The 19,691-nt window shown below is 37.5% G+C and overlaps 1 protein-coding gene across 4 annotated transcripts; it reads left to right on the forward strand.

The window, feature by feature from the left end:
- The first annotated feature begins 27 nt into the window (after window positions 1-27).
- SFT2D1 (SFT2 domain containing 1) lies at window positions 28-19,583 on the forward strand. 4 transcript variants are annotated; one of them, XM_054196939.1, is made up of 9 exons: window positions 31-163; window positions 204-269; window positions 6,179-6,265; window positions 8,812-8,894; window positions 11,852-11,933; window positions 14,297-14,332; window positions 15,070-15,128; window positions 16,556-16,585; window positions 18,863-19,583. In XM_054196939.1, exons 2-9 carry the CDS (start codon window positions 207-209, stop codon window positions 18,900-18,902), a joined length of 480 nt encoding a protein of 159 aa, XP_054052914.1. In that variant the 5' UTR covers window positions 31-163; window positions 204-206; the 3' UTR covers window positions 18,903-19,583. The 4 variants fall into 4 exon arrangements, with proteins under 4 accessions (XP_054052916.1, XP_054052914.1, XP_054052917.1 ...); XM_054196941.1 differs by lacking the exon at window positions 6,179-6,265 and having other exon boundaries at window positions 28-163; XM_054196940.1 differs by having other exon boundaries at window positions 97-269.
- The last annotated feature ends 108 nt before the right edge of the window (window positions 19,584-19,691 follow it).

Consider the following 19,691-nt stretch of genomic DNA (forward strand, 5'->3'; position numbering starts at 1 on the left):
CGCGCCCAACCGCCGCTCTGCCCACGGCCAGGGGGTGAAGCCTGTGGGTGCGCGTCACTTCCGGTTGGGCCAGCGGCCCGGCAGGGAGAGTGGTTCCGTCCCGTCCCGTCCCGTCCCGTCCCCTCCGGCGCGGCGCGGCCCGGCCCGGCCCGGCCCGGCTCGGCTCGGCTCGGCTCGGTTCGGTCCTGCCCTGCCCGAGCGACGGCATGGAGAAGCTGCGGCGGGTGCTGACCGGGCAGGACGACGAGGAGCAGGGACTGACGACGCAGGTACCGCCCGGCGGGGACCCGTTCTTCCCTCTCCCTGCACCGGTGGCCTGGTGGCCCCCGTTAACGGCCGCCGAGTTACGGCTCGCGGGCCGGCGCCCTCTCCCCCGCGGGGCGCGTAGGGGTCTGAGCGGCGCCGTGACGGGGGGGTCGCTGGAGCCTCCCTGCCTCAGGCCCGTTCCGGTGTCCGCTGCTTGAGGTTTTCTTTTTAAATTGCTTCTTCATTTCCTTATACCCCTGAATTTGCAAAAGCTGTGAAAGACTTTCTCTAGACAGAGGTAGTTTTCTGTATATTGGGCTGAGGTTCCTTTTCTTGCCCCATGCTCCTCAAGTACAATTTAATTTTTCTGTTTCCTCCCCACCACCATCCTCATCGTCAGTTTGATTTTTTTAACTGGGCTTGAACACCATACATTTCTGAGGCGTCACTTCCAGGTTGGAGCAAAGCTGAGCATACTTACAGAGAGCCATTTGTACTATCAGCTGGCTGGTGTGACTGCAGGTCGAAGTGCCCGGATCATGGAATACCTTGATACTGTGTGCTACAGGATGCTGGAGCACGGTGGAGGAAGCTGGAACATAGAGCAGCCTGGATGCGAGCTACAGCTAATAAACCTTGATGAACCAGCACGGCCTCAGTATAGTTGGCATTTATGGCATAATATTAGTTCCAGTAACTTGCTGCTCACATGCTTCACTTGTCTTTGCTCTGAGTTGATGCTAGTCTTCAAGGTTTATGAACTTGGCCTTTTTGCCACAGTAAAGCAGCTAAATTGTATCCACACCTGACTGATTCTGGAAGCGGTGTGGCATCTGAGCCCTTTCACACCTGGGCTGGCTACCAGCTTTTGGGAGGGATGCTTCATCTTCTGATCTTATCACAAGATTATCAGAGAAATACTTACGTTCCTGTTGATCTTAGTTCAATTCCAAGAGAATTAATTAATCTGCCATCACCAGACACATTTCACATGAGACACATGACAGTGACATAGAATTCTCCTTTACTTGATGCTGTGGTACTTGTTCTAAGACAGCAATCAATAGAGATAACTGCCTAAGTATTTAATAATTTTATATTTGAGGTTTGTATCCTGAGGAGGAAAGAACTGTGTAATTTGTTAAATGTTGGTAACTAAGCTATATATGATTTCATTATTGCATGTAGTGATGTTGTTATAGCTGGAGAAGACTTCAGATAGGAAAAATCTGCCTATATTTAAGGCCCGTACAGTACAGGGTAGAAGAAAGCATAGAAATATGCCTTTGGCATAGTGCAAAGGAGCTTCATGCTGAGAAGATGAACCAGAAAGGTCTTCTTTAAAGTAAATAAATACCCACGGAAGAAAAACTGAAGTGTTCAGGTTAGCCAATGCCTCTGTTATAGGTTTCTCTCAAAGTAGCAATGTGTTTCCGGAACATCGGAAATCAAGCCTTTTTTTAGTGAGGAAGTTCATATGTGATATTCACTAGAGCTGTAGCTTTACAGCTGAATGGTGTTGACTATTTTTAAAGTATGTGTAATAAAGCAAAAAAATATGTGCACCTACGCGGAGAAGGACACTTTTTAAGAGGTAAAATTGTGGAAAAAAAAAAAAAAGAAAAAAAATAAGGTTATGCATTTTCTGTGTAAAAATTTTCCACTGTTTTAGATGACCTTCCTGGAACTAAGTCATGTGTTTGGTTAAAAACAATGGCCCTCTCTTTGGAATAGCTGATAGTTGTGTAATAGCCATCATATGGTTTATGTTCATAGATGTCTCTGTATACTGCTCCTTCTTGATTTTTGCAGAACCATTACGATAAAGTCAGCAATAATTCCTGTTAAGTAAAATAGAAGAAAAGTATATAGTGATACAATTGTGTAATGATTCAATGGAGTCTTTCCTTACTTTCTAAGCTCTTCAGATGACCAGCTGTCACCTCTTGCTGCAATATGATCAATTATTCTAAATATTTTTTTTAAAAAGGAATTTATTACAAAAAATCAATAATAAATTGAAAACATACCAGTGTAATGGTGCTGTCAGGGCAGCATTATGCTGCTAACTTTATCAACACCAAAACTAATGTAAAATCAGTCCTTTTGACACGGTGGCTTGTTTTCTGGCAGTAGTTTCATGATAGTTGTCAATTGACAACTGCTTAAAACATTCAATAAGATTTTAGCAGGGAGGAATAGACCAGCTATTTAGATTTCTTATATTTTACTCTAAAGTGTTGATAGAGATACATACAAGGAAGCCTGTTAGGGAAAGATGAAAATATAGCTCTAAAACTATTCTTTAAAATATTACTTAAGAACTCAATTCTGCAAGTGTACTCAACATTTCTTTGAAATTGAGTTTTCTCCATCACTTGCATATTCTTAAATTTACTATCACGAAAAAATGTAATTGTTAACTTCTAGAATCTTTCTTAAAACCCGTAAAAGAAAGTGCTTCTATTTTTTTTGCTTGCCTACATGGAAAACTTTTATAAGATAATTAACATATGGGGGGAGCAGAGGAAGATGTTCAAAACCACCATAAATGTTTTTGAACAAAGGCAGCCTTGCAGATTATCATTCATATGATTTATTGGGTGTCCATAGCAAGCAATTCAGTAAAGACACTGTTATCTGTCACTTGCAACTTGTGTACTAGACTATTGCAAGACCATTCCTTACGTTTCAGGAAGTCTGCCTTCCGGATTCCAGTTTCCACTTAGGGTTTTCTCTTGATTTCTGGATGTCTTGGTCATTTCTCTGACGTATTATTTTCTTGGAATATCCTGTGAAGAAAAATCTTTGCTTCTTGCCCGGGAGTTCAACATTAAAGCTTTGGTATAGAAAACTAAGAATTTCTATTTCTTTTTTCTTTTTATTGCTTAGAAACAAGCTGATAAGCAGTATAGCAAGAAGGATATGTTTTACAGGAACTCTCTTGCTGCCACCACTGCACAGTTCCCCATATAAATTTGCATGTGAATTTTTTCAGTCTTCTAAGTGAAAGCTCCTGCTAATGCAAGTATCCTAGAGTGTAATGCAAACTCTTTTTGTCTGAAATCTAGGATTAGCTGTATGGCTTATGTCAGACAATAAAAAAAGTCCAAATCGCCCTTACATTGTTTGCAGTTGTTGCCTAGGCAGCCTAGACTGTCTAACTTTTTCTGAGAGTTCTGGTTCGTAGTCTCTGAGTTGTTGCTTCAGGGTGTCTCAGAGCCCCTCTTATAGAAATTATTGCGCCTGCATCACATACAGCAGAATAGGGAGGCGCTGTGTCAGGTCCTCAACCTTTACAGATTGTAGCCTGGCATTCTAGCACAAGCTGCAGTCTGTGGTTTAAGTACCCAAACTATGTACCTGTTACTCAACTTCTGCAGCAAGGTGCTTCGCTACAGGCGCAAAACAGACATCTTAGAAAGATAACCAGTTCCATTGCTTCCATGAAACCTAAAAACTATTAGGTATCAGGGACTAAGAAAATTCATTACCAGATCTCCAGTTTCAGGATTTCAGACATTGCGTTACCTAGGTTCACCTTGATAACATAAATGGTGATGGTATCAGCCTTGATGGTTGGAGATGGCTGGAGGATCAGCCTTCATTTTTAATGACTTTTAATCAATATAATGACAATTAATCTATTTAGTTTTATTATTACAGAGAATGCTATGTTGTGGTGCTCCAGCAGCCCTCATGCCACAGCTTATCTTCCTGCAGTTCATATGCATCAATTGTCAATCTAAGTTTTTAAGAATTAAATCCATAAAATGTATTAAATTAGTTTGAAAATCGTGTTTTAAATCTTGTGGCATGTTTTGTTCCAAGCCTTTGTGTGGTTCACTTATTTATGGTGTTGGTGTGTTTTCCACCTAATAACTGTTAGGGATTTAAATGAAGATAAAGCTATTTTCAAATTGCTATGAAAAATGAGATTTCCTGGTAGTTGTTTCAGGAACACGGTCAGATATTAAGACTAGAAGTAGAATAGCAGTAAGTGGCAGCAATATGCCTGATACACCTGAAGAAGCCATTTACCTTCATCCTTTTCTTGTTTTCTAGGCAATCTGAAATGCATGAGTTGGGTGAACTGATAGTATTGGCCCATCCACACTTAATTTCTGAGCAGGGATAGAAAGGATTTTTACTCTTTTCTTTTCTATTTTTTTATATTGGGTGTACATGTGATTAGTTGCATGAATAGGTATAACTAAAAGCATGATTCAAATTAGTATCTTCAGTTATGTCCTACCAGCTCTTCCTGCACTTCTTACATGTATAGGCGTTCAGGAATATGACTATCAGATATGATTTCAAATACTAAATCATCTTTTCAGTTACTGTTTTTGTCTATTTCTTTAATGCGTACATAAGGATAAAGACTTGGACCTGACAAGGTAAGCTCTGTCTTCTGACCTTTGTGAAGTTCTGTCTTAACTGCTGAACACCGAGAAGGGGAAAGAAAATTCAGGACAATATTGTATCCCAGCTCTGTGTCTGCTCAGACAGTATGCAAGTTGTAAAAGATTATTTTTATTATTCTGATCACCCTTCTGAAGTAAATATCCCAAGTATTTAATTTGATTAAAGAAGGTTAGTAATTTTTTTGTAAGTAGAAAGTAGTCCGAGCTATTCCTTGATGAATTCAGATGCTGATTCATCACAGCACATAAATGTGTACCTGTATGTGGCCCTTTTTTTATTAAACTAAGTATGGATTCTTCATTTGTACGGATGTGAAATTGTTCCAATCAGTAACCAAATTTCATTAATTCACTTACCACTACCTGAAAGAGAAATTTCTCAAAAGAGTAGAAGAAATATCAAACTCATTGGCTGGGGAAGCCCTAACATATATTTGGTTAATAATACTTGTTTGAAAATATCTGTAAACTAGATAACAAGAGGGCAGGTTTGCTTATGTCATCTGAACAAATAGGAGAGTTAGCTTTTTATAGTCACCTTGCGTAAGCTGAAGCAACGTTTCACTTAATAGACAAGTTTTGAATAGAAAGTATACTTAATTTTAGTGACCTGGAGTAAGCTGAAATACATTGCTCTTACAGCGTTGGTGGAGAAGATGAACTGAGCCTATCTAACCAGTCACTTCTGCTGAAAGGGGCTGTTCTGCCAGCTATGTGGCCCTGCCTCTTTCCTTAGATCAGCCCCACTGCTTTTCTGACATCTTGCTGAGCTGGTTTAGCTCATTAGTCTAGGATAGAACTAAGTCATCAGAATAGAAGGAACACTAGTTCTTTTCCCACTTTGTGAGTTGTGTCAGCTGGCTCAGCTCATTAAAGGGTCTTGCAGGTTCTGGAGTCATACTGGAGAGGCAGGAAGTAACATTACCCCTTTCAGCAAGTTAGCTGTCTGATGAGACAGCAGGCCGTGTTAATCTGCCTACACCTTCACCCTGTAAGGAACAGGAACTGAAGTGGAGTCATAATGATTGTGGTAGATACTTGTATTAATACGTACAAAGGGTTCTGTCTAGTAACAGGAAAAAGCAGTAATGTCTATAGGACCACACAGTGCTGCACAAATAGACATGTTCATCTGCAAATTGCTAAAGGTCCATTCATTCTTCTGCTTTGGTACAATTGTGAGAATTTTCAATTGTAATTGTATGGTGAAAAGAAAGTCTGTTTGAAAGTGGATCAGTATTGCTTTAGTGCAAGGATGTACCTTCACAGGTTTTGTCTCTTTTGTTTATTTGTTTTGGAAATGTGTTTCAAAATTGCTAATGTAATTAAACTGAAATAATTAATATGCAGGCAACTGTTAAGCAAGGTAAAATAATAGTTTCTGGCTAAAAAATTTGTTTTGTTTGAAATTAAGGATTTCAGTAATGAAGAAAAAGTGTCCTTTGGATTGTTCAAAACTGGGTTTGTAATACCCTTTTTATTTTTCTCTCTCTCTTTCTATTAAGGTCCTTGATGCCTCAACACTTAGCTTTGGTACTCGAGTCAGATGGTTTGCCATATGTTTTGTTGCTGGCATTGTATGTTCTATTCTTGTAAGTAAAGTGATTCTGTGTTTGCTTTATCATATATCCTAAATTTTGTATTCATAAATTTAACTGGACATTAAATGTATAATATAGGGGCTGTTGCTCTGCAAATTATTATTTTAACCATCTTTCCACCATTCGCAGCAGAGTATTTTTATTGTAGAGTAATAAAAATTCTTACTAAAAGGTTTGAACGGTGACAAAATATGGTATATTTTTAAACTAGATTTGTGAGTGATGTACTAGGAAAGAGCTTTTGCTGTTGTTCAGTGTGTACCCATTTTTTTTTTTTATTCTCTACAATAAAAGGGAAACAGGAGAGGGAGACTTGAAAGGTTTTTAAAGCCTGAAGAAATGACAAGTGTAACCTGTCACGCTCACAAATCAATAGGTGATGACTGTGGTAGCATGTTGACACTTGAAAAACCTGCTGCGCTCCTATTGATCTTAGGGTCAGCAAATCATTTGTTCATTCTTGAACTTGAGGTGTTGGCAGGAGGCTCAAACCTGCAGTTAAAAGTTGAGAACTATTAATTGATTGTGTCTATCAAAAACTGACACAGGTAACTCACAGTTCATCTGCATGGAAAGGCTCAGAAGCAGGGGAAATAACAAAAAGCATCCAGACTCTTGGGTTTGTGTGTTTTCCTCTTTTTTTTTTCCCTCTTTTTTTTTTTTTCTTATGAAGTAGGATGTTGGCTCTTCACAGAGCATGACGTTTGATGTCAGCCAGTCAGCAGCCTTTGACTAATGCGTGTGGATGACATTTGGAGTTTTTGTGGAGACTGTCAGGCAGATTGCCTTGACTTGTAATGTATTCTGGTGGTAGGATGGACAAACTTGACCCGCGTGCATTAGTTTCTGGTTTTGCCATTATTTCGATGACTGCTGTTTCCCTTTCATTTCCCATGAAAAGTTTTTAAACCAAGGAGACTTACGTAATGACAGGAAGAAGCAACTGTGAAGGAGCAACCTGTTGATTGAGGCACTCACTCAGAGATAGGCACTGGTTGGATTCTCCTGCAGGTGGAAGCTTCGATTCTTTATCAAAACTTGTGGTTTGTCAGGCTCCCTGAGACTCAGAGGTAAACCAGAACGATTGTTGGTCTTACCTACGAGAGGTCTTATTTAAGTGGTAATCAGTTCAAGAAAGGAACAGGAGAGTGGTATTCTTCATATTGATATCTATGCCACGTACAGTGACGCAAACTCTGCTCAGATGCTTGTGTTAGAGAAGGGACAAGTTCTAGGGAGGAAGCTCTAGATTGGGTTGGAATATCCATTTTTTAGGGTTGCTTAAGCATTATTTGGTTGACTCCCTCCCCCCTCCATTTTTTTTGGAAGTAATATTTAACCAGTATAATCACAAATCTTAGTGCACACCACGTTTGTGCTTTAGTACCTGTTTCTGGACAGGTTAACTAACTTTTTTTTCCTGCTTTTTTTTGTGTTTAATCTTTGTGCTTATTCTGTATCACATAGTGTGAAATTATGAAACAACCGATAAAAGGCTTTAGGATCTTGGTTTCCTTGAGTTATCTTGAGCTTGATAGATAAGAGTTGAAACTCTGCTGGTGTGTTAGTGGACCTTGTATCTTGGATGGTTTGGAGGTAGCTCCCTAGCAAAGTTTTGCCACATGAAGCTGAGAGATGGCAACTCCACCTTCTTCTGCTTCAGATTATGGACCTCTTGGTATATTTATTATGTTCTTGGCTGGTCAAAATTGCAGGTCTTTGCAAAGCGTCCCTATGCCTTCATTGTAGAATACAATTCCACTCTTCTCTTGCAGCTTTCCACGGTTGCTTGAACTGTGGTCTGTGCAAACAGGCACCATAGATTCCCACTGACATTGCAATTGGGTAGAATATAGTTGCTTTTTTTTCTTTGCAGGACACAGTGTCCACATCACAGCTTAAGAAAAAAAACAACAAACAAACAAAAAACCCCCAAAAAGTTAAAAAACCCAAACAAACTAAAAAAACACGTTTTGCTTCTAGTTTAGGCTCTATTTCTCCCTGATCAACATAAAGAACTGTGATCAGTGGAAAGCTTGGGATTTTTTTGTGCTTAGTGGTAATAAGAGATGTCTGAAAGTAAGGGTTCTGAAATATTTCTATTCAGCCTCAGGGCATATCTGGACTGTGAGTCCAGATGGTTGATTGGAGGAGAAAGGAGATGGTGGATATTAGTGTGGCTTTATGACATTTTTTCCTTTGTGTGCAGAGGTATACGATGTATAGTGGGGCATTCTAACAAAACTGAAAGTGTCATAAACAGAATATAAGCAGTGCAAATGAATGGTATAAACAATATAGATAGGCATTGCCTAATTGTAAAAATATTGTGAAATACAGTAAATCGATACATAATTTTGCCAGTAGGTGGCAATAGAAGTATGCTGAATATTGACTACTACTGATCTTGAGAACAGTATACTCTGCTACAGGTTAGAATGACAGTCTGTGTAGTCTGAAAATATATTCGTAGACTAGAAAATCTAAATAAATTGAATTAACTAATTAAAGCCATACAAATAACCTATCTTTTATAGGGGACAGCATTGCTATGGCTCCCAAAGGGGATCAAACTTTTTGCAGTGTTTTACACCCTGGGAAATATTGCTGCGTTAGCCAGGTATGATTTCTTAATTATTGTTATTGGAAAAGTATCCTCCTTTTCATCTACATTTCCATTTGCTTTTACACTAAAATGCTGTTTATGTTGTGTATAAACAACATTGTTTTCACATTGAAATGCTAATAACATAAAGTCTTATTTATCTTACAGTTTTAAGATTAATAAATAGTGAATATTAGTTATTCCCTTGTTATTGCCCCATTGTAATGTTTTATGTGATTGTTTTGTAGACACGTCACAACTGCTATCTGAAGTATGAATAAAAAACTGCTTGCTGAATGTTTTGTTCTCTAAGCTAAGTCCTTCTGCCAGATACAGACGTACCTCAGTTTCAGGGGCAAACTAGTCTGCATGCTGTGTGGATGCTTTGTTACTGGAAGGAGCTTTTTGCTTTTAACAGAGAGGTCATCCTGTTTCTAGGAAAACTCTTTGAAAAAGGAGAGGCTCAGGAAATCCTCATTTTGACTGTAAGGCCAGGCAGAATCTAAAAATCATTCACAGTGCATTTTAAACTCTGTGGTTGGTTATTTGCAGTGTTCCCTGTAGCAGTTAGTCTTAAAAGATTTGTAGAAGGGACCTCCTAGGATCTAAAAGTCTTCTTTCACTGTCTGAAAGACGTGTAAGAAACAACTTAATCTCAATAAAGTATTTTCAGTTTCTGTTTGTCCTTCTCTTACTCTCCTTAGCAGAGTTGAAGCATGGTCGTGGGACTCAGAACCCGTGGAGTCTGGTCTTGACTTTCATGGACCCATGATTTTAATCAAGTCACTTAACTCTTGAGTCAAAGCATTGCTAATTTGTTAAAACTCAGGCAGTGTGACATTAATATTTGAGAAATATGATGGTGTACTGCTTTTCCTCAACAAATTTTTAGGGCACAAAGATGTTTACACTGGAATTGAGTCTCTCATTTGTATAACTATTCCGTCTTGTACTAAAACAAGACAAAAAGTTAATACTGGAGGTAGGCAAAACTGAGTATTTCCCTTTCTCTCCCTTACCTTATTATTTATTGTTTGTTGTTGTATTTTTGTTTGGGGTTTTTTTTTGTTTGGTTTGGTTTTTTAACCTGGTATTTTGGGTGTGTTTTCATTGCTTCAAATTAAATTAGCATTTTATAAACTTGGTACTAATCAAGTCTTTATTGTCGGTGAACTAAGAGGAAAGCTTTTAGACTGGTATTTCTTTTCAGAGAATGCTGAAAAACTTTAGTCTGAATTACAACTAAAATTAGAAGTGAAAAGAGTCCCCCTTCCCCTTCAGTAGTCCTATTAGATATAAACAATAGGCAACTGTGTTCTAAGAACAGTAGGAAATGACAATAAACTCCTAAATTGACAAGGAGATTTAAACTTTTTCAGGTTTGTTTGCAAGTCCATATTTAAAACAAATACAGTTACCACTCTTAATAAGTAGTCCTGTCTAGCTTGTTTTTACTATAATTTTCTAGCTACAAACATGAAAACAATGATATTTATTTGATTATTCTCTGGGATGGTGAGTGTACCTTCTACAGAATGTGTTGTATATAGGAAATACTCTGTGTTAAGTGGAGGATCTCTAGATTTTTTCCAGCCTTTCTACTCCCTATGGATTCTCTCAGATCTCTGGAGAAGTTCTTGTGATGCCTGTCCTTCAATGCTAATCAGGCTAGCATCAATGCATTTTGCTTTCTGTATTTTTTTTCTGCCTATTTTATGTGGCCTGAACCTCCCTCATTTTTACCACCATATTTTCATCATCCCTATCCTTCTACTAGCTAACTAATTTTTTATTCTAGTTCTTCAGGTCTCTTTTTTGTCTCAATTTACTTTTGTGGTCCAGCAGCCAAGATTAAAAACTACTAAGACAAAGTTCGTTTGGATTTCAGTGAATTTAAAACACTTCTTCTATTGAATCGAGAACACTCTTTTTTTCCATAAAATAGGGACTTTTGAGGTCTGCCTACGCAACTTTTCTTAAAGAAGAAAAAAAAAAAGTGAAGAGAAGGGAATATATATACAAAGTTGCTGGTAGGAGAACATTTGGGGGATCATGGGTTCAGTTTACTGCTTAGGATGTGGATTCCCACACTACTTCTATCTTAGAAGATGTGTGCTTCACCAGTCTTATGACTAGTTTCGGGAGGAAGCTCTACCAAACTCTTCCCTGCTACTGATTGTTTTGTTTCATATAAATAAATATTAACTAGAAAAGGAGTTAAACTAGGTTTCCTGTTCTGTAGTAGAACATTCAGACCACCACAAGGTTGTAGGCGTTCTCACTGTCTCACTAAATGTTTTCTACAAAGCAGAATGGCTTCAGTGACAGAGAAGAGAGAGACTCATCTCAGAATATTTGAAGCCAGATAATTCCTCCTATGGTTGTGGATTCTTGGTTCACATCACATTTCTTTGTATTAACAGGTACAGCATAGCGTTGCTGATAGTTTTCATTCTCCTTTCAAGTTAACTACAGAGTAGAAGAAAGCGGGAGGATTTAATACAAACTACTGAACTTTTTTCCTTTTTTTCCCTTGCTGAGTTTGGGCAAAGAGTTAGAGCTTCCCTGTAATCTTGATTGTAGCTACTTGCACATTGCCTGGGTGAGAAGTTTATTGTTAAAGAGAATTTTTCTACAGAAGTTTGGTTTGTATTCCTTGCATAGTTTTGGCAAGCCAGTTCTTAGAACAGCCTCAACATGAAATTCACTAGACTTCAACTCTGCTATAAGTGGTAGTGTTTTGAAAAGGATTTAATGACCAAGGGCAACTCAGTACATAATCTGTTCCTAGGACTAAAGTTGTGGAATGTTGCATTTATCATTCTAGCAGGTGTCTGTTGCTAAAGACTGAAATGCCTTTTTTAAAGCCTTTGTAGTCATCTGTTGGAAAACTGGTTTATTACTTATTGTCTCTTGCAAAGATTTATTTGAAAGTGATTTACCATTTGTTTTGTTTTTTCCCCTCCTATTAGTACATGTTTCCTGATGGGGCCACTGAAGCAATTGAAAGCAATGTTTGAGCCAAAAAGATTAGTAGCTACAGTTGTGATGTTGGTAAATATATTATCTTTACTTCCTTTTGCTAAAAAGCTTTTCTTTAGCTTCAAAGCTAAATCTGAGGCTTTACTTAAGGGATGTTCTTTCTCAGTCCCACCTCTTCTTTGTACTGAGTAATAATAGTCAAGCTGATTAACTCTGTGTATCATAAATACTGTCTAACTTCTTTCTGTGAGCCTGTGTTTTTGTTGCTTATGATTTTTTTTAATTAATCATTTGGAGTAAAATGTTCTTTACTAATTATTTCTTACTAAATGCTAATATTAGGTTGATTTTTTTTCTAATTTGTTTTCTAAACCAATTTCTTCAAGAAGAAGGCTAGACTTCAGCTACCGTGAAAAGTCAGTGGTCACCAAGTCTAGCTTGACAGTTGTTTGTTGGCTGTAGCTCTGTTTGTATAGCTTAGTGGTTCAGCATTTTCAAAGCAATGGAGAAAATTAATTTCTCTCCCCAAAGTCAGGGAAGCTCTATGTTCAGCTTCACACCTCTCCATTGTGAGGTCCTTGGCTCCTTTACTTCCATGACCATCATTTCTTCTTCCAGGAGGATGGAAAAAACAGCCCTGTCCCCAATCTCAGAATTCCTATGCCAGAACTCTATATTAGGTAGTTAAAAACAAGTTTCTGCCCTTGCTGCTGCTTTGTTTTGTGTTTATTTTCTCTCTTGTTCTTCCTGATTTGTTTTAGCTTTTATTTTTGAAATGTGGTTGGCTGTCCTATTCTCCCTATCATACAGCTTTCTTTTCTAGTTGATTACAGCTGATGTGGATAAGAAACTCTTAATGAATTCTTTCTGGATGGCTGTCATACGGGTTGTATATTCTTTCTATCACACACATGAAAAAAAAAAGTTATCTCATTTGAGAAGCTCACGTTTGCCCACAACTTTTGGAGAACTGACAATCATTGCTTGGACTCCAAGCTTTCTTAAAGAGGTGACTTTTTGCCATCTCTTCCAAATCATACCAAGTTACAAGTCCTAGGGATGTAAAACCATCCAAGAATATCTCCCAGTTTTCTAGAGTCTGTGTTTGCTGAACATGAATTCTCCAACACTTTACAGCTGTGGGCTTTTTCTGGTCAAGCTGAGGGTCTAAACCAGACACTAAAACAGTCAGCACGAAAATTATTATTTGCTCTGATGATCCTATCATCCACTGTGCTCAGATATGGTGACTTTGAAGAGTGTAGAAACAAGACGCATCAGGGAAATGGGAGGATAACAGAGTAGAAAAAACATCACAGACCTACCTAAATACCCGTGGAGAGAAGCTACCAACAAGGTTAGGAAAAGACAGAATGAAAGGTTACATCTAATAACATCGCATCGTTGGATGAGAGCTAAGAGTGTTAGAATGGAAAGTTTCGGTAATACTGAGAAGAACTGGAAAACTTCTAAAGTTTAGAAAACTTTTGATGTATTTTACTGTTTTCTTCCCCATGCTGACACAAAGCTAGAATTACAGGCAGCTCAGGAGCCACAAGTACGTTTGGAAAATTCAAGAGAGTCTGTTATTTTAATTTCTTTCAATGAAACGCCAACAAAATTTTTTCAGTGCAAATTAATTTAGAGTTTTGTTCTGTTTTCTACTATGGATATTGACAAATGGAGGGAGCCAGGTGAGGTTTAGTGGAAAAGTTCAAAGTGATGCTTAAGCTTGCACAAATGGTGTGATTAATTTGGCATAGTAAACCATATCATTGTAATGTTCCATCAAAGGCGTAGCTTGAATAAAGCTTCGTGTGAACTTTTTCACTGTGTATGAGGCAGCTGCTCCCTAGTAGGCTCTTTACTGTCAGAAGATGGAAAAAACACACTGGCAGTAGAAGCAGAGCCTGTGTTTGCAGAATATGCTAATTGTGAATGGCTGTTTTTAGTAAGAGGTTATTCATGGTGATGCACGTACCTTTGTGGTCAGATGTTGGTGTTATGAATACTAGATCCAAAATGATACTATGTACTGAAATAATAGAATAGCAGTTCCCAGACCACTTGGTTGCTTTCAAGCAAGCTTTATCGTCTAAGCCCACCTCTTAATAGACCTAACACATAAGGCTACACAGACCTGGTTATACTCCTCTTGCGTCCTGAATTCAGGTCCTGCCTCCTCGTTCTTCTAAGACTTGTCCCAGCCCTTCTGGCCATGGAGCACATCATACTTGTGCTTTGGAAAACACCCCTTTACATAGAGTTCAGCATATATAGTCGCTGTGTGACAGCCTTTGGCTCTGCTTGTTTCATGAGTCAGTTCTGAAAATGCTGATTACACACTGAAAACGTGAAAACAGTTACTGTATTTGCTTTGTGTATTTGAGTATTCATTACTTTCTTATTTTGTCTCTCCTTTTGTCTCCCCACAGCTTTTCCTAGTATTGACTCTGTGTGCTGTATTCTGGGTAAGTGAAAATACTTTATTCCTCCAAAGACTAATCTAGCATGGTTAGTTTATTAATTGTATTACAGCTTTAACATACAGTTCAGTTGCAGAGGAAAGATGAGGTGGTTGTGTGTGTGGAATTTGTGTTTTCAACTGCAGTTGAACTTATGTGGGGTGAAGAGCCTGCTGGCTATAAAGCAAATGCACCCTTCTACCTGCATGTAATGTAGATGAGAATACAAAATCTAGAACATCATGTTCAGTCTGCAGACCTCTGGACTAAGAACAGCAAGTTAAAAATACACTTTCATCTTAGTGATGTGTACTTATGTCAGAGAATATGTAGTGGTCTTTAGAAACCACGGGTACAGAATATTAAACTGATTAAGACAAAGGAAGTGAGACAGAACAAGTACCTTCAGGCATCTTGATTGAAAAACTGGCTGTAGCTATGTTCCGTAGAAGTGAATATGTAGCTGAAGTGAACTTCCATATTTGCAGAAGTATAGTATCATGAATGAAAGTGTTAGCATTGATGCTGTTAAGTATTTTCAAAGCTAGAGAAGGTTTTCATAGCATGATGCTAATGGAATGAGTGGAAAGTTCTTAGAGTGGAAGAGAGTAGAAAATTAAGTTAAAACAAGGCAATTTAGGCATTGTCAGTTAACTAAACTTTTGGCTGAAAAGGCTGGTGCAATTGTTTATGGTATAGACTGGTACAAAATGAACTAACTTGCGATATTTATTTTTACTTAGTGGAACAAAAAAGGTTTGGCAGTGTTATTCTGCATATTGCAGTTCTTGGCAATGACCTGGTAAGATTCTTAAAGTTAATTTTCATTTCTTCTCCCTACCCCTGCACCCGCGTGATTATAAGCCTCTATATATACGCTTCACATAATGTAAGTGTGCCCAAACGCTAGCCTCAATCTGTTTTTCTAAGCTAGGCTGTGTGACTTTGTCAAAATGTATATGCAATCGTCTTGCAAAAATGGTAATTTTAAGTATATTCTGCAATGTGTGAACTTATATGAGGAATTATGAAAGAAATATATATGCAAAAAAGATCTCATGCCTTTTCTCTGTTGTGGAAACTGTATATTCATATGCCCTGCTTTTGATTATCTCCTCCTTTTTTGAGTTCTAACTAAACTTTCATTTTTGAAGTGGAGGAAAATAAATGACATTTTCATAGGGTGTGTCCTGCCCCCAAGGCTATTCAGCAGCACCGCAGAAAGAGTAGGTGGATGTGAGAGCGTAAGCTTAGTGTAGCAGGTACTATTGATGACCATCCAGATGCGCTCCAGGGCTAGGCTTGGGAATGTGTGAGCACAGTTAGGTGAATGATTGCAAGCCTGGCAGACGTTTTGGAAGTTACTGCTTTCTCCATGGAGATACAACTGAACACACTTGGTCTCCTTGTCCCAGGAGAATTAGTTGGTACTAACTCTTAAGCGATTCAAGGTGACCACAGTTCTTGTTTGAACTTGCCCTCAATGCACAGTGTCTATACTGAACTTGGATCTGAGGACAAATAGCCATTTGTTCAGGATAGGGACTGTTGGGCATCATGCTGGGCCCAAGTAAACGGTTGATACTAGACAGAGGGAAGACTGTTAACTCAAACTGTGTTCCACATGTTTACAGCAGCCAGCTTGACTTTTGTTAAGTGTCCTAGAGCTTGATCAGGCTGGGCACAGCACCAAAACATAGCCTGGAGCCTTGCAAGCAGGAAGTTTCAGTGGATAATAGAATTATCAGCTGTTTGAGTTTCACAATTGTGGCATATTACTTATACTACAGCATATATCTGTATTTAGGGTTACATAAATAATATGATTAGAAGATGTATATTTGCATAGTAATGCATATTGTGTTTTAAACTGGTAAAAGTTGTCTCTGTCATCTTGAAGAATACGTTTTTCCCAGAAATCTCCCTTCCTTTTGAATCTGATGATAGTAAATCAGCTTTTTAAAGTTTATGGGCAATAGAAGTTACAAACTATATTAAAAAAAATCCCAAGGAAGAGGTAAACCAGAGAATCCTTGGCAGCACATTTAGTTCTTGTCCAAGCATGTCATCTTTTCGTAGGTAAGCATTAAATTGAGTAGGTAATGTTCTTTAAAGTTTTGTTAGAACAGGTTGCTTTTATTAATGCTGGAATGAAGTGAAGTAAGTGTGTTCTAGGAGACATGAATACTCTGTCAAATATACTTCTTTTCTCTTTTTTTTTTTTTTCAGGTATAGTCTGTCATATATTCCTTTTGCAAGGTGAGTCTGCATAATTACTTCCTTCTAAAAAAAGTCAGTGATCTTTGTGCTAGGGAGGGAAGAAAAGTCCTTAAATTCAGTATATGAAAAAACATAGCATCCTCCCTTTCCTTTTAGTTTTTAGAAAATGACATAGCTGAACTCAAAATAATGCTTAATATAAGCTTTAAATACAAGTAAAGTGCATAGTGATTCTCTTTGTTAAATCTCATTCTAGTTCTCATCACTGAAAATAAATTGAGTTTTTGTTTAAAATCTGCAATGATTTAAAAATGCATTGATGCAATAGGAACTTTCCCAGTACTTGCATTAAAGATAACTTATAGGTCTGAGGTCTTAGTTAAAAGCAAACAAACAAGTCTACTTCTGAATTCCTCCATCATTTTTCGGAGAGGCAGAGGCAATACTTCGTGCTGATTTTCATGTTGGCAAGCTTCTCTCTTTCACTCTTTAATGTACAAAAAGGGAACGAAAGCTAGCCAAACACAGAGTGAAACCACATGCAAGTAAACAAACTGAAGAATCTATTTTTATCTATAATGTTTCACATAAAATACAGTTTGTTCTTTCAGCAGTGTGTTTTAAAAAAATAAAGTGCTTCCATGTCTGTATATTACTTAATGAGGTTTTCTGTAGTTAAAGTGGGGAAAAAAAGAATACCAAGTATTGTCTGTCCCTTTCATCTGGTATCTTCCTGTCATGTTTCTGGAACTTTGCCAGAAAAAAATCTGTACTACGGATTTTTACTTTTTTTTTTTTTTTTAAAGCTTTGGAATAGATCTAGGGAGGATTAAGCTGTGTATTTTTTTTTTTTGAGATAGTAGCTGATAATTACAATGGATTAAATACTTTAACTGAATTTAGGCTTCAAATTGTCATCTTACTATTTCTGACACCTCAAGCTAACCCAGTCAAACATACTATTCTGAATTCTTATAGTTTCTGTGGTGATGTGACAGTTTCAGTAGGGTCATTCATTCCTTTTTTTTTTTTTTTATTAAATATTCTGCTCTGCACAGAAAGCAAGTTGAGCTACTAGTCATTGGTCTTTTCTTCCCTCCCAACAGTACTTTAAATTCTGTTGAAAAAACCATTAGGTTGTATGCATCACTTAATTTCTTTGGTTTTATTTGTCTATTAGATTTTACAAACCAAAGAACTGAATTTTACACAGGCTGCTTTTAGTAGTACAGTGATTTCTTTAGGGATTATTGAGTTATTTGCCTATGAGGAATGCTATCATAAATTTCTTGCATAGGCTGCCTTTCTTACAGAAATAGTGATCTAAACCGTGTTAAGTGCCAGAGAACAGTATTATGTTATTTGTTTAAAGTATGCATTTATCTTGATTTCAACAAAATTATCATTACTTGGTTTAACTCCAGGGGTTTCCTCTTAACAATTTACTTGTTCAAGGTTTTGGGGTTGGTTCGTTGGTTTGTTTGTTTTTGATTTAATGGTGGCTTTTCTACGGGCATGGCAAAAAAAACCCAAACCAACATCTAAACACCAACAATAAAAACCACCAAAACCACAACAACAAAAAGCCATACATACAATGACTTTAAGGAGTCACGATAGTATTTTTCTTCATTTTTCAAATTGACTAGCAGCAGAATACGAATTCCGCTCCTTAATAAGTTATTACATTTTTGAGAAAATGAAAAATGAAGATGACTGAAGTGAGTGATCTAAGTAGAATAGTCAGGAAACAGTTTGTTTATTGTCAGTTAAGTAGACCCCTTTAGATCTCTCAAACCTTAAGGCTGAGCCAGCTCATCATCCTGCACTGTTAGTACATGCACTTTAAACCCTTCAGGCTGTAGGGTTTTTTTTTCCCCTGCAACATGAGGGTCTAACTCCACTGTGGCTCAGACTCAAAGCACCTGCGCCTTGCTGATTGTCTGGATTTGGCATGCTCCTCAGCCATGCCCGTGCTGGCCAGCCTGTGTGAAATAAGACTTTGATACCTCTGCTAAGCCACCAGGTGTGCTGTGGAACAATTTTAAACACGGTGTCTGCATTTTATCATGTGCTTCAGCGTAAACAGTGTGGCAGACTTAGACAATATGTGCAGACTTGAGCTTCAGAATGGGCCAGAGCCTTTGCTTTAGCTGGTGCTATAGGCGTGCTCCACGTGACCGTTAAGATCCTGCATTTGATAATCTATTGATTTTTTTTTTCCTTTAGTTTATGTAATATTTTTAAATATGTAATGGTTGTGTATCTAAAGAAAATAACAAATATCTTAATGGACTTTTTTTTTTCTTTTTAAAGGGATGCTGTGATTAAATGCTTCTCATCCTGTCTAGGGTAAATTAATAACAGGAACCACTGTACACTTTAAAAGCCAACTTTTCTTCCTCTCTAAATTTTGCTTGGAAAACTATACTTTTCCACTCATGAAATACCCAGTAACAATTTAGTATTTTCCTTGCCTTTTGCATTGGGGGATAAAATAATTTTTACTAGAAATAGTTTAAAAAAATAAAATGGGTGAACTGTTTGTGTTTACCCTGGAACTTTAAACGTACTTTTTTGTCAAAAAAAGCTTAAAATATTTTGTGCAGAGTAGTCTGAAAACTACTTTGCATACAGTAACAGTTTATTCCCCAGTGGAGGCAAGCCACTAAGATCTGGGTAGTATGCAGAACAATTTCATTTACAGTTCTGTCTAAAATTTTCAAAGTGACATTTATGTCTGTATATTATTCATTGTATGCTTTTCCAAAGACAGAGTTTTATAATAAATGTTGTAAAGATTTGGTAAGTTATAATTAACTGCTCCTTTCAAATGTCTATACATGTGCCTTATGGAAAAAGCTTAATGAGAATATGTGAAAGGTCTGATTAAAGCTTGTTGGATTTTATTAAAAAGCTATATTTTAAACAGCTTTTTTTTTTTTTACTTTCATACTTAAATACTTTTTACTAAAAGAACTCATGGCTAATGTATAAATGAGATTTCTGAAATAAATTAGTTTTAAAGGTGCCTAAACTATTTTTTTATTTAGGAATTGGCTATAGAGGGCTGAATTCAGCATTACGCTTGAATAAATATGAAAACATATTAAAAAGTGGGATATGTGTATGACTACATCCAAAT

The sequence above is a fragment of the Rissa tridactyla genome, chromosome 3 (genome assembly GCF_028500815.1).
Source record: "Rissa tridactyla isolate bRisTri1 chromosome 3, bRisTri1.patW.cur.20221130, whole genome shotgun sequence".
Lineage (NCBI taxonomy): Eukaryota > Metazoa > Chordata > Aves > Charadriiformes > Laridae > Rissa > Rissa tridactyla.